We start from the raw sequence: 15,910 nt of genomic DNA, 5'->3' as shown, positions 1-15,910 counted from the left end.
GCTGAAATTGAGGTCCTTGCAGTAGAAATTCTGTTTTGAAACAAGGCTTCGGCAGAATCTGATGAGATAACACTGATGCAATCAGTCAAGAAGATTAAGGGGGAAAAAAAGGCTTCAGAAGCTGAAGAAGCTTTAAAAAAAAAAACAAACTGTAAGCACGTTAGGGAAACCAGAAGAGGAATGCCTTTGCCCTAGGATGGATTTAGTTAGCAATGCATTTATATGATCTATTTACAGTGTAAAGTGACACATTTGATGGTAGCTTTTAAAGTTTTTTTTCCATTGCTGCCTAAGGAATTCAGACAAGAAGCAGCCATAAGTTACATTTCATCCTAACCCAGGCTTACTTTAAGGAAGTCTATATTCTGTGTGAAAATCCAATTTTCAATTTGGTGCCAACTGTCAATGCCAAACGGTGACAAGTTGCAGAATTTATGATAGGAATAAAACTCGCCCAGGAATAAATAGATGCTTGCCTTTGACTTAAGGCCCACCACCCTTACCCATAAAAGTAAATCTTTCCTCACTGTACAAAAGGCTTCACAAGATAAAGTATGAAACAAGTATTTAAATTAAATAATTTACATATTTTTCTTAAAGTACCTCTGTAATATAATTTAGTGAAAGTTTATACCTTGCAATTATATTCTGATATTTTACAAATCAAAACGTGAAGAAATGGTATTACATTACATTAAAAAATTCCATAGTACATACGATCAATATCTCAGATCAAACCCACATATAATTTAAATCCCTAGTAAGAGGACAGCAGAGCTAATTAACTCTAGATTAAAAAAATATATATGCAACTCATTATCAAGAAAGCACTTGAGATATAAGCAAGTACCAGATACCGTACTAACCCTCACATTTTGACACTTACTAAGGGATCAGGGTTTTCAGTGAAGGTCCACTCTTTATAAGAACTTATCCTTAAGTAAAAACCCGACAGCTGCAAATGCATTTGTTAAAGGCAGTTGCAGATTTTCTACTAAGTAACGTGGTCGCTTTTAAGGAGAGACAGAGCTGAAATTGTTCCTCTTTAGACACAGTAGAAGCAGCTACAGCACAATCTCTGATTTCTTTGTCTGACACGATGCTCAAGTTGTCCAGGCTTTCCATTAGAGATAAGGAGGAAGTTTCAATTTACCAGTGTGTGACCCAGCTCCCGTGATGAATAAATCTCCAAAGCTTTAGCAGTTTGAATAAACAAACAAATGTTTGGATGCTTATTATAAGCTCTTTGATTTGCAAACTTGTGCTAGCTCTCTCATGAGAACGGACTTAGTGCAACTGCTGGTATTTCCTAAATCTGTGCAGGCCAGAAATAAAGCTAAAATATGCTCTTTGGCAACACTTCAGCTTTCTAGCAGCTGGCTAGAACCAAAGCACAAAGGCACATGGAAATGACAAAAGAAGAACACTTCTTTAAATGCCAAGAAAGATTCAATTTCTGTAAATGGAGAACATTCCTATCCATTGACAGTCAATTTGTGTTTTAAATAAAAGTGGATTTCCGAAATTTACGTAAGGTACAATGCAATGTTTTGTGTTTTTTTTTCTTAAAGACAGCTGTGCACTACCAAACTGAACACAGAGTACCTTTAAACAATATATTATAGAGTTTGAAAATGAGTACTCCTAATTATTAGAAACAAACCCTTATTTTTTTTTGCTTTTTCTTTTCCCTGCTATTAAAGTACCTAAGGCTTACCAATAAATCAAAAACTAAGAAACAAAAAGACCCTCCAAAGTGAATAGGTGGTTTATTGAAATCCTAAATTGCACCATTGCTCCTTAGGATCCCTATCTACCTGCTGCCTCTGGTTGTAAGCTCATTCCCACAGTTAGGCACTCCTGGTCTTCAATGCTATTACATTAAAATAAGCTAGCGTAGATAAGAATCAGATCAAAACTATTCATAGCAAATTAATAAGCCTTTAATAAATCTTTATCCTGAAATCAGCTAACTTTATTTCTCTCCATAGATTGAACATTTTAAAATATTAAATGATCTCTATGATGTGGAGATGCTGAAAGCTCCTCAGTAATATACTTAAAACTTGTCAGACTCCAAACTTCTTGAAAATGAACGTAAATTGAGTACTTTTGACATCTAATTGGCAAATATCTACTTTAGTCATCCACACAAGTCTCTGATGTAACTTTTTAGAAGCATAAGGTTTAAATTAAGAACTTCCTTTTGCACACTTATGCAAGTGAACTGTCTGCTCTGTTTCATTCTTTGAGAAACGCACAGAATTGCAGAATCACTGGGGTTGGATGAGACCTCTGGAGATCAGAGTCCAACCTCCTCTGCTAAAGCAGGTTCACTACAGGAGGTTGCATAGAAAAGTGTCCAGGTAAGTCCTGAATATCTCCACAGAAGGAGTCTGTGGGTACATGCACAGTGCAAACCTGTAGATGGTGGAATTTATCCGGAATTTTCAGCTACATTATCATCTTGTTTATGCTTCTGTAACTCACAGATGTATTCTTGCCATACATTTAAAGGCCTGCAATTTAATTTAAAATAGAAATTGAATGCTGGTGTCCAAAGGGATTATTAAAAAAAAAAAAAAAGCTTGCATTTTCCTTTGTTACTAAGAAAAAACGCACCTGAAGTAAGAAAAAATGCAAATAACACACTTTCCTAATTTTCTAAAGTAATGGGATCCTGTTACAAAGAGGCTTCTAATATAGATACAAAGCTGTTTTAAATTCTTTATAATTTTGCCAAATTTAAGTATTTATAATGAAAGTTTTCAGTTCCAGTTGAGTGCATTAGCCATTTTTGGAAACAATAACGGAGAAAATACGTTTTCTCCACAGTGATTTTGTCTTTTCGTTTGTTTGTTTGTTTGTTTTCTGAGAAACTTCAGTACATGCAAGTAATGGAAGAGAACTTTCAAATTTGCACTTTGCACATGACTGTGCTTTGGGGGAAAATGCAGCTTACACTTCTTCAGAAGACAAACTTGAGCCAGTTGGCTGTTAGAGTTTCCACCGTTAGAATTTCCACCACCATCAGCTGCACGCTGCTAAGCACTGCACACTTCCTATGGATGGATGCAATGCTTACAGATTGCTAATATGCCATTGTGAGATTTTGGCTACTTCCTTAACTAAGCAATATTGCTTATCAAATACCTCAGTGCTGACTATCTTATACCCAAAAGCCACCGTTTCCTTGAGAGACAAGGCTGACTTGAAGAATTAAGCAGCATTACTGATAAAATCTTCTTGTTATTTCTGAGGGCATAGTACTTACTGTTGCAAGACACAAGACAACCCATTTCTCATCCACTGTTTCCCAGTAAAACCAACAATCTTCCCTTACTGAAGTGTTCGAAGGAGCTGTAACATAATGCTTATTCATCCCAGCTGTGGGGAGAAGAAGGTAACTGACAGGGAATGCAAAGGAGGAAGTTCTGCGCATGTGGACCTAATTCTTCTATCTTGCCCTAGAAGGTCACCAAATTTGAGGCTGATGCTTTAGTATTTCACACTAAAACTTCTGCTAATGGCCATCATCTAGGTAAATACCAAATTGCTGTTAAACCAGTAGTTTTTTCAGTGCCTAGCCATGCCAGTGGGCTTGTGCAAAAACAAATGTAACTAAATAAGCACCAATACATGATGTTCTCACTTCATCCATCTTAATTAATTCAGAGAATGTTTAAGATCCTAATGTTTCCAAACAAGCTACAATAAAACAAGGAGAACTTGTCATCCTGTGGCACTGAATGCTTAACTGTTGCAAAAATGTTAAGACTGGCTCCTGAAGCCTTTGCTATGAAACAGATAGTAAAATGCAGAAATAACAAACTGAAATTACCAGATTAAAAAATGTCAAGAAAAAAAAAACTAGCACAGTGCCTTGTATGCAACTAGCACTTGCTTTCACATTTTGTGCATTAATCTCAATAAGGGACCCTGCAAAATGCCATAGGCAAGCAGTTTCCTTGTAGCTTATTTTTAATCAAGAGTAAGTTCTATCATAAAACACTCGGGTATATGATAAACTTACTCTCAGTTGTACTCTCTTTCATAACATCAGACAATTGACAAGCTCTATTTTCTTGCCACTTTATCTACTATGGCTCTAATGAGAAGGAGAAAATTTGGTAAAATAATCCAGCTATTACTTCTATAGGCAACGTCTATCAGAGATTAGAAATATATGAGTGAAGAATTGGAAAAAAAAAAAAGTACTCATCAGAAAAGTAAACAAGTTCAATTAACTCCATACTGCCAAAATACAGGACAAGAAAGTACCTTTCCTATGTAATCATTTCTTCAGAGTAAGCTATCATTGCACTAGAATGCTGTACAGTTGAAATTCTTCCCCCACTCTCCCCCCTCGACTAGGATCAGATTTTTCTGTCTGTCCAGAACTCTGGCTGATTCAAAGTTGTATTCTTAAGTCAAAACTGACTGCATCTTGAGCTATTGTAAGTTTTCCAAGCTACACATGGTTAGACACGTTTTTCCTCAGGGAGATTTTTGCATTTCCTTTCCTTTCCAAACAACAGTTCCATGACTTAGCACTTTTACTCTTCCAGAAAAACCTGAATAGTACTATCTGCTGTATTGTTTATTTTAATGCTTGGGATTTTATTTCATCTATTGAGAGTATTGTCTTTTCAGTGCACTAATTGTAAAGTACACCAATGCCATGCTATGTGCAGCTGTAGTGTGCTTCATGGATTTCAAGCAATGGCACAAGAAAGGTCTTTCAAATTTTGTATATATGTATGTACAGTAATACCCAATCATTTGATAAATCTAGACTGATTGCCTCTAACAAAAAATATTAGTTGTCCTTCAGTATTTCCATTAGCCAAGAACGCGTCACCTTTATGACGGTGCTTGTAGCTGGAGGAATCTGCTGAATTTGTTATTGTAACTCTAAAATGACTAAGCCAAGAGGAAATACTTTTTTTTTTTCTTTTTTTTCTCCTCATTTCTGTTACTTAACATTCTGATTTATTATACAAATATATGTTCTTTAGCAATCTTCAGATTTCCAAATAAAAGAACTGCTTTAAGGCGCTTCATGAACATTACAATCAGTATTTTTCTGCAGAACTCATTCGAATGAAGACAGAAGAACTCAAACCAAAAGACCTGCAGCACTCCAGTTACTTAGCTTTTACACTTTTCACGCTCCGAACTGAGTGAACAGCTGATAGCAAGTGATTTTGCTCCCATCTATTATTAATATTGCTGTTGTCTTTAAATATCGTGGAAAAAATACTAAAAATCCTTAATACATATCCCTGTAGATTTCCTGCAGTAAAGGGTGTAAATGTGCATCAGATTCAGTCTTCTTGATTATCTGAACAAGTTGAGCGTGCTCTGTGACAAGCTGCCGGAGGTCCGCCATTTTTTGGAGAAGTTTTGGGAAGAGGAAGGTATCATCAGGATGGTTGGTTTGCAAGTGCAGTTTCAGTACATGCACAATGCTCTCCTGCATTTTTTCTATGTGTCCCACATTTACGAGACCAGGACGATCTATTCTCAAAACAGAAGAATACATGTCAAAATTTTTGAAATATTCTTTATTGTAGGCTATCTTATGGATTCTATATTTCATAGACTAGCATAAATTTATATTATACACTTGAGGGCAATGACAATAACCTCATCAACTTCAACAGGTTTTGAAACAGGCTTAAAGTAAACTTTTAAAAAAAAGCAGTCTTAGCCCTCAGGTCAAAGCATTTTCAGTGCCCACAGTTGTTTGAGGAAAGCTCATAGTACTAAATACAACCTGTGCTGCTAAAGGAAAAAAACAACAACAAAAAAAACCAACAAAACCCACCCCTTCCACTCACAAAACTAAAAGAAGCATTCAGCCTAGGAATCCAGTTCTATAATCTGCATGCCACAATAAAATGATTCAAACAGTAAGGACAAGAGTTAAAAAACACATGGTTATTTCTAAAGACTTTTTCAAGTTTGGGAGCTCTAATCAAGATACAAAATATCTGGCTTTCACCCTTGGTTCCCATACAACTTGCTATAGCATAAATTATTGACAGGATGTAGAGAAGTACCTACTAAGGATGGTTCACACTTTTCAGCACTGGATCCCACTTGCAGCTACTTACAATCCTATACTATGCTATATCTATCTATACTATCCTATATAACTCTCTGGGTCAAACATATCTGTGAGAAGTATGAGGTCACAAGCTAAATTTGTTTCTTGCAAACTTCAGCTATTCCCACGGAGAAGAAAAGAGAAAAATATCATTTTGCCTGAAGAGAACTCTCTTGACTTTCGAAAACTCAAAATATCAATATGGTGTGCAAAAGTAACTCAAGATTCGGTGGGAACTTACTGTCTAAACTAGCACTTGAAGCATTTGAAAATCTACAGACTTTCTCTTCTTGTAATTGTTGAGGATGCTGCTATTAACAGTGAAATGTCTTATGAGTTTGGCAGCATATAAAAAAAAGCAGGCAACCATGCCATTGGAACTGTCTTGATCTTCTTATTTTCTTTTTTCAAAACGCCTATGAATAGTTTTGAACTTAACCTTAAGTATGTAAGCCCTTTCACGAGGAAAGAAGGGATAACATTTGTGTTCTTTCTCTCATAAACAATGGGCATAAAAACAAAGCCACATTCTGCGGTACTATGAAATTGTTTTTTAAAGCATCACAAACTACTTTTTGGAATTAGCTGATCAAGTTGGGTTTTGAAAATAAGTTGCAATTTTAAAATCAGAAAATAGGACGTGCATCGACAGCACTGTGCATGTGTGCAGAATTCATTACGTGATCCAATCAGCAAGTCAAAAGGGAGCAAAACTATACCCCTCTGTCTCCAATTTCATTACAAACTACTTTTCAGTCCATTGTGTAAATGCAAATACTGCTTCCTTAAACATTAAAAAATAATAATCCCCAAACATCAAACAAAAATACACCAACATTCTTTACATACCCCTTTTAAAAATACACAGTAATTAGACCCCTCTCTAATTTTTACTGCCTTGAAGAATAAATATGTAGCACTTACCTCCACAGCAAATGATGGCAGCGACAAAAAGTGATATATCACTATCATCCAGTTCCAGTGCATTGAATTTCATGGCAAAATCAAATTTTGGCTCCATTATATCACAGAACGGCTTTCTCAGACTTTTCAGGAACTCTCGAGTTATAAAACCATTTCCATAGGCTACCAGCATCCCATCTTTGTTCATTACAGATGCTAACATGGCAAAGATGGCTTCATAAACTCCGTATTTCAACAGCGTCACTTGATCATTCAAGTCAAGATTGGAGAAACCAGGGATAGATTTGGCAAATTCAGTAAGTTCTGTGACAGTCTCTACAGATGTACACTGGCAGCAGTGGAAGATTCGGACTTCGGCTTCCTTGTTCTGAATTCCATTGGCAACCAATTTTGCTACCAGTGTCTTCTCTGCCATGCACAGGGTATCCATATCATGTATGACAAAGGGCTACAGAGAAAACATTATTAATTCATCAATAAAATAAAAGCCGTTAATCATTGCTTTGCTAAAGAAATTGGATTTGCGTGAACCTTTCAATTTTCATAATAATCTGTTTTTAAACTGTCAATAAACCTTGAGTTCTTTCATATTTCTGCATACAGAGAAACCACGTATTCCAGAACTATGAACTGCAGTGTTTACATGCAAGTCAGCTCTTCATACAACCAGGCAAAAAGCAAAAGGTAAGTAGGTATGACATATCTTCAATCTACTTTTACACAGGATCATAGAACCCTTAGAGTTGGAAGGGACCTCTGAAGGCCATCCAGTCCAACAAGTCACAAGAATGTGACCTGTTTATTACTCTTATGTTCACTATCAGAGTTTCATAACTATGTCACAGCTGTTCTTCCATAGAAATTGTGCTCAGCTTGCCAGCTACAGTAAGTCTAAATAATCTCTAACACCAGAATTCCATTAGGATGTCAGACAACACTAAACTTCAGTCTTGATCACACTCTTTTCTGTAAATAAAACCCCCTTCATTTAAAAAATATACACATTACAATCTGATGAGGTATTGCCAAGGTCTTAGAAGCCAAATATAAAAATGACACCTCGTCATCATCAAAAATGCTGATTTATTCTGCAGTGAGTTACAGTAATGCCAAAGAATGAGGATCTCCTGAAATCAAATATTAATGTATACTTCAGAAGTAGGTAGATTATTAATTACCAACAACAAACCTCTCTCTCCCCTTTGTTTTATTTTTATTTATTTATTTATTTTAAGATAAAAGAAAATCAAAATATATTTTCCTGGAAGAGATGATAAGGTTAGGAAAAAAAAAAGCAAAACCTCTCCTCTTTCCAGCATATTGAAGAATGAGGAAATAACCTGTTTCTACCATACTAGTTCTGATTCCTCATTGTTTTTTTGCTCATGAATTCACTGATACACATGCAAGCTCTAGCTCCTGATAATCAGACAATTCTAATCTGAGTGCAATTACATCAACTTCATTGCATGAATACAAACACAAAAATTAAGACTTAGTGATCCAGGATCCCTACACTTAAAATCCATATTGCAACTTCTGGCACGATAACAAGCTTAAAAATGACTTTATGGAGATATCTACTTGGTAAGGTATTAAAGCACAGTATTTACTTTAGGCTTATGTCAGTTGTACCCTTCAAAACACCCATGCTTAATTTGTAGGCATCTCATCAATCCAGAGTAAAAGACTGGCATTATTCATATGTTTATCTTTTAATGTGCTTGTAAGGTTGGCTAGACTAGACTATAATACACCAAATTCTGTAATTTGGAAGACAGCTTGCTTACAATTTTCATAACAACCAATTTTTTTTTTTCCTAGAATTAATTTTTTTTTAATTTTACTGCTGATTCTATCTTCTCTATCACATATACAAGACACCTCTTCATTGCCGAACATTGATTTCCTTGCCATATTCAATCACTTCTAGGAAAATTCTGTTCATTGTCAAAACAGCAGGGCTCTCAGTAAAATCTTGGATAGCAGTTGTACAACTGCTAAGTAACATCTTAGCAACATCTACTAATTAGCAATGAACAGAATACTGTAAGTAAAAATTCATAGAGAACATTCATTATTTTTTTCAAGACCTTGGATAAATTTCCTGGAAGAAAATTAAACTGTTTAGCATACGTGTCCCCACAACCCTGATTCTCCCTTTCAAAGTAACCATACAGTTATGACCAGGAAGGTTGCATGAGGAAATGTGTAGTACTGTTAACAAAGAATTAGAAATGTGAGTTCCTTCTCTTCCTACCATTAATACTGTTGGGATTATAGCAACAGAAACTCAGAGCTGCTGTATGTCCTGAAAGATAACAGCATTTAATGTGGTATCTGTGGCAGAAAAACATTTGAAATTCCCTTCCCCCCCCAATCCCCTTTCATAACAGGATATTAAATTTGAACCATTTTCCCCACCAATACCACAAGGTATTCACATTCAGATGCCCCATTTTGTTTTCTGATTAAGAACTGATTTTCGTTCCCTTACATATCTACTATAATTTAGTGGTTCCTAAATCTATTATTCTCATAGTGCCTAAAAGTATTTATATTTATTATAGGGATTTCTTTTTGTATATCTCATTTCTGTATTAGCAAGTTACTCATTTTCTAAAAGGTATGCTTAAGAATTGAACAAATTATTATATCACCTTATGACTTTCTACTTTAAAGTTACATTAAAATTACTTACCGGATTGTTGTTAGTTTTCCCTGCAAGGATGACTCTGGCTTTAACCTTGTTCATATTGAAGTTTTTCAGGTAAGCATCATGAATTCTTTTGGCAAGTGATTTAAGATCTGCCATTTCTGAATCTTCTAGATAATTTTCACCCGTTAAAATTTCTGCTTTCAACTTGGCCTTCTCAGACCTCGGCATTCGTCCAAAACGTATTGCTGATAGGAGGAAAAAATTGGGGAAAAAAAAAAAAAAAAAAAAAAAAAAAAGTTATAAAAAAACCTGTGCCTTTTCCCATTGCTGAACAGACAGCAAGATTTTCCATTCAGAACAACCAAAGTAGTGAAATAGTCCTTTCCAGCACAGATGATGACTGAGACCTGATTCATCTAGTCAGTACAGTAAACTGAAGGTAATTAGACATTTTAGACAAACTGGTATCTGCAATGATGTAGAAAGCATGCCTTTTTCCTTCTATGCTACCTAAATAGTTGTTTGCTCCTTATTGTGTCTTATAGCTCCCAAAGTGAGACTCAAAGTCTACCACGGGAATTCTAAAAAAATTCAGTGATGAAGGTCATGTCAGGAGCTTGGCAGAGAGTACAAGTGCTGGCTGGAAAGCTGCCTGGGGAATTACTTAGCGGGGAGGTGGGACCAAATTCCAGTGCCCATTCTGGACCTGCTAGGGCTTCAGCTATTTATGCACTGGATTTTTGCTCAGTTCAACATATACGTACCGTCTAGTGAGAACAGAACAGATCAGACACCCATACTTATGCTCAAAGGTCGCTCAACAGGACTTTTTACCAGACCCAGATTAGCTCACCAAGATCGGAGAGGATGAGAGTAGAGTTTAAGTATCCAATCTATTTGCTAGGACATTCTTTTGAGGGGCAGGAGACGTGAGTTTGAAACCTCAATGGAGATAGGAGTCTCCTGTTTCTTGGGCCACTGTTCTTGCCACTTAACGACAGAATAAAAAGCATATTTTGCATACCTCTTCAATTTCATCTAAAACCAAAAGGAGCTCCATTTTACAAGGGGCCCTGCCCTCTGATAGCGGCAAAGTTTTGAAAGTACAGCTGGTCACTTTTGCCTCATTTCAGCAGCTAACCAGTGGGAGGAAAGAACCTGACTGCTTTGATTGAGTCTAAGCCTGTGTAGAGTTAAACATGCCAAGGAATTTTCTCACGATATACTTGGGGCATGATCTGCAGTGTAGTTTTGGACTTCAGTGGAAGGTCTGCTCTAAATCTGGCCATGAATCTATCAGAAAAGTGGAAGAATCTTTCTCCTAAAGTGAAATTTATACTGTAAAGGTCATGGCTGTAAATCTAATTAAGATTCATTTCCTGAGAAGCATGGCCTGCAAGTTAGAAGTCTTTTCCTTCCTTCCTTCCTTTTTGCCCCCCCATATGTTTGCCCCAGTAGAACTGCTGCTTCCTTCAGCTGGAGCACATGTAACCCCAGGGAAATCATTTCAACTGAGGACTAACCCTGCCAGCCAGCACAGCTCTCTACTCAGTTCCTGCTCCTGAGATGTTACTTTGTTAGCTGGCACATTCTTCCCAAGTCACACAGAGACTATACACCCACTCCCAGTGCATTTTAGTATCAGTCATGGTTCCTCACAAAGGAGCCAGACTTCTCCAGAACCAGAAAGTTAACATTCTCAGTGTCACTTCCCAGGGCTCTAGATTACACAGCCATATGTATCTTCCTCAAGCAGGTAGCCACCCCAGCTATCTTGATGGCCTTGTTTCCTCAGAAAGTTTGTCTTCCAACCCACAGCTTTTCACCTAGCCCAGCAACTTACTCTCAGATCACACCTGCTCTCAAGTTCAGCCTTGACACAATCTGATTTACGTAGGGAAAGCAAACTGCTGTCATTTGGACACCTAAATATGCTTTTCTGTGGCTTGGCCTCTCCCTCCCTTATCTTCACTCCTCTTTACCAAAGTTGCTTAGCAAGCTACATACTGTACATAAAACTGCCTTGTGGGGTTGAAATTGGCCTGTAAGCCACAGGCTTACCAGCCCTATATTAAGTCATTAACACAAACAATAACATAATTTTTTTTTAACTGTATATCTAAATGCTCTAAATTTTTACCATTCCCTTTAGCAAGCAATCTACCAGATACCTGCTCCATGGTCAGTACACACAGTCAGCAACCTCCTCCCCCTTTCCAAACCATCTGTCCAAGAGCTGTTGCACGGAAACCTACAAAATATTAGAGCCTGGTCTTCTACAGATTTCTGTCCTATGTCTTTCTCTCTCCCAATGAAATAGTTCTCCTTCTGCTCCTCTGCAAATCTCCTGACCAGAATTCTTCCAGTACTGGAGCTTGTTTCAATGTTACCAAAGTTCTTGGTGTAACAAACTAAATTCACCATTACATGGACAAACAGACAATCCACACAACTGTGTAAAGTTCTTAAGTGTATGTTTGGCAGGTGTTTATCAGTTACTTCAACTAGTCATGAGGAAAATTGGCACCCTCTGCCACAATATATACTGAAAAAAAATATGAAGTTCAACTCATGTAAAGAAGTATGTAAGTTTTCCAAGTGCTTGCTTCCAGAAGCAGATCCTGGGTAGAAACAAGCAAATTATTAAGGGCACTCTTACCTACCATTATGTGACATTCCAACTGAAAGGCACTTTTGAAAACGACAGTATTGGCACTTATTACGATTTTTTTTCTGAATTTTGCAATTGCGATCACATTTATCATAGATGAGTTTTAATCGGATTGTTCTCCTAAAAAAACCCTGTAAGAAGTTTGAAAAAACAACATGTAATGTTAACGAGCTGTTGACTACTAAACTTTAATCATGTACGTAATTTTTTTTACTGCTCATTCATATCACTAGCAAAACAATGTGAAAAGCAAAACCTGTACAAAGGTATGAATTTCCCACTCTCTGCAATGAGGTGGTGTGTATGAAGGTGTGTTCAGAATGGAAACAGGAAAGGAGGGATAGTTTTCATCCCTCTTCCCTGTGAGAGAACTGAGAACCTTGAGTACCAGAGTAAATCTGCTATTAAGGATTATGTAAAACAGTCACACCTTCCTTTTGCATATATTTTCTCAGTGCCTGACAGAACAACCTTCATCGCTGACACGTTTAAGTCACACAAACAACACATTTCTATTCAGCAAATGTGAGGGGTATTACAGGGCAGCACAGTGTGGAGAAAGAGCCAAGAACGCAAAATAGGCATTACAGAAAAGCCTACAACTCATCAGATCTTACCACGATGTCTTGATATTGCAGTGTAACACCAGACTCATACTGAGAAGTAATTAATGGGTTAGCAAAGCTTTTTAAAGTCGTTGCAACATTTTGCTTCACATGACATAGTAACAGATATAATTTAGGCTGTGGAGATTTCTGACCACAGGTGATTATGAACTTGCTCTCCATGTCCTCAATGTCTAGTAGAGTTTCTAGTATTATTCCATAAGATTTATACTTGAAATATCACCTTCTGACATGGAGCAGGAGAGAAAACTGTACACATAAAATTATTTCTCTCGCCTTACATTTTAATTAAGGAAAAAAAAAAAAAAAAAAGCAAAACTAAAACATAAGAAAAAAAAGGAAAAGAATTTTAGAATTCTTGGGCCATACAATTCTCCAAAATCATACATTAATGATAACATTAATTTGCCTCAGATATGTGCACTGGCTGCAAAACTACAAGAGGTACAATACTAAGTGATTCAAGCTGAACAGGATGGTGATGAGGTATTTGGGATTTAGTAGTGTTATAATGGAAATGTAACAAACTCGCATGCTTCTCACAGCTGTACTCCCAACACAAATAAAACACTAGTGGAGCAAGTGGGCTTTGATTTTAAGTCATGGTTTAGTGTTCTAAGTTGTTTAACTAACTAACTAGTTCCACAAAAGCAGCATTACAATTTTCATTGTAAATTGCCTCTGCTTGATGAAGGTCTGGAATTGAGTTAAGGTATCTAGTTACAGTACCTGAACAAATTATTTCCCAAAGAAGATCTCAGATGTAGTTATTAAATTATTTTAATGGCTAAAATTATACTAATTAAACATTTATGAAACAGATGCTTATCTTTAGATAACCCTGCAAATAAAGCGACATGATTTAGGCTCTTAAAAAGAAAATTATGACTGTACCTTACAACCTTCACAAGCATGTACTCCGTAATGGTAGCCTGAGGCTTTATCCCCACAAATTCTACATTCAATGTTTAATGCTCCACTGGGTGATTCATCTATGCTACCTGGAGCTGTGGCAAAATTAATGGATGAAGGACTGGATGCTGGTGAAAGGGTGTCTAAAAGAAAAAGGAACACTTCATAATTACTATGCTAAACCCACAACAACAACACAGAAAAAGAGCTTATTAAAAAAAAAAAAATTGTGAGTCAATAGTGAATAATCATAGCCATTAAGTGAATTTGGCAATAAGTGTTTGAAAAATAATCCTTATTTACTTTATCAGCAAAACCACAAACAGAATACAGGGCATACCTTGCTAATTTCAATGAGGAACACAACGTCAAGTTGACAAAAAGCCTTACTGAAGTAACCCTAACAACAAGAACTAGAAGGCAAATAATGATCCTTCAAGATTCACCAAGAATACTCCACACAGAATGAGAGAAAACCAAGCTTTTTTGGACTTTCCTGCATCCCATTTTTAACTTTGAATTTTTCTACTTTTTGTCTGTTGGATGTGAATATAAAATTGTTTAATTCCCAAACTTAAAATAAGTAACTAAAAAGTACTCTAATAATATTTCACTCAAATGGAGGAAATTTTCTTGATGTAAAAACATGCATAGACGTGTCTTCACTAATAATGTAAATATGAAACCAAGAAAAAACATTCAACATGTATCTCCTACTAAAGACAAACAGCACAAACTATGACAGGAGGGAAAAAAAGAACCCAACCCAAACAATAAAATAGATTTCTCCTCGTGGCTTCAATTTTGTATTACAATAACCATCCAAACTGTCAGTCACTCTTTCCAGAAAGGTTATTAAGAGCTCATCTTGCTTTTATGTTTCCGTCTCTCGTGCCATAATGTTTAGAATGAGATCTATTACTGTAGTAAGACAAGGGACATATTCCTAGCTCAAGTTGAATTTGTCCAACATTTGAAGATACATTTATAAATCCCACTGACTCATTACTCATAGTTTTAAATGATGCTCTTAACTGAGACCTAAAATGCAGTTATACAGATCCATTTTCTAAAGAAAACATTTACTTAAAGTGAAAACATACTCCTTCACATCACTGAAAACAGACATTAAAAGGAAGGTAAAATGTACTTCTGAGATATCCAAGCAATAAAAGCCTTGATCAAATATTTTTACCTTTTGAATGTAATGGAAAAATAATCTTTGGAATTTCATAAAATGAAATAAACTCTCAATTTTATTAGTAGATGAGCATGTTACAGAACCAACACCTTTCAGCTTTAACTATTTCAATTAATATTTCCACCCTGTTTGAGGAAAATATTTTCTGAGGCCAGAATTTCTTTTATCTTCATCTTCCAACTTGTACCACAAGACTTCAGCAAATTAATGGGTGTGTTATTTTAACAGAAAGATTAAGAAACACTTATGAATGTAGGTCAGCAAGTATGACACTGGAAAAAACACTGGCACAGAACTTAGACTTCATTGCCAGCATTGCCAAGCCCACAGGCAGAGTCATCAACAACAGCCTAAAACACAGGATTTTTTTAACGTATAATTTTCATTTCTTTTTACTTGTGTAATGGAATGTAAGCCTTACAAGTTCATGCTTTCCAACTTCTCCAACAGAAAAACTAGGATCTTTTGCCATGAACATTAAATACTGAAAATAAGAAGGCGACACTAGAAACTGATCCAAATTATCGTAGGACTTGAATGCACACACAAATAATTGAAAAAAAAAAAAAACCCAACCAACCAAAACTTCATGTCTCAGAAGAGCTATATGATAACTTAAAAACCAGCAGCTTTATGTTACAATGTAGTAAATTAATTCTATCCTTACGTATATTAAGGCAAAGCTATAATCAGCTCATATGTTCTTAGTGTCATTTAGTCATAAACAATAAATATTACATTAAAATGGCTTTCATTTCTATCACTTTGTATTTGTAAAAGAAAGTTCTATGGTAACCTCTCTTAC

At 36.1% G+C, this 15,910-nt stretch overlaps 1 protein-coding gene across 6 annotated transcripts in view; it reads right to left on the bottom strand.

Moving 5' to 3' along the window:
* Positions 1-797: 797 nt before the first annotated feature.
* Positions 798-15,910, bottom strand: part of PPARA (peroxisome proliferator activated receptor alpha) — a 36,759-nt gene continuing 21,646 nt past the window's right edge. For all 6 annotated transcript variants that reach the window (XM_048952623.1, XM_048952597.1, XM_048952605.1 and 3 more), the window contains 5 exons: positions 13,887-14,047; positions 12,359-12,497; positions 9,738-9,940; positions 7,037-7,484; positions 798-5,520 (listed from right to left, as the gene is read on the bottom strand). In XM_048952623.1, the coding sequence (XP_048808580.1) occupies positions 5,273-5,520; positions 7,037-7,484; positions 9,738-9,940; positions 12,359-12,497; positions 13,887-14,047 (1,199 nt within the window). In that variant the 3' untranslated portion in view covers positions 798-5,272. The remainder of the gene's footprint in view (positions 5,521-7,036; positions 7,485-9,737; positions 9,941-12,358; positions 12,498-13,886; positions 14,048-15,910) is intronic.

Source organism: Lagopus muta, chromosome 1 (genome assembly GCF_023343835.1).
Source record: "Lagopus muta isolate bLagMut1 chromosome 1, bLagMut1 primary, whole genome shotgun sequence".
Lineage (NCBI taxonomy): Eukaryota > Metazoa > Chordata > Aves > Galliformes > Phasianidae > Lagopus > Lagopus muta.
The sequence above is the reverse complement of the archived record's forward strand: the minus strand, read 5'-3'. Positions and strand labels throughout refer to the sequence as shown.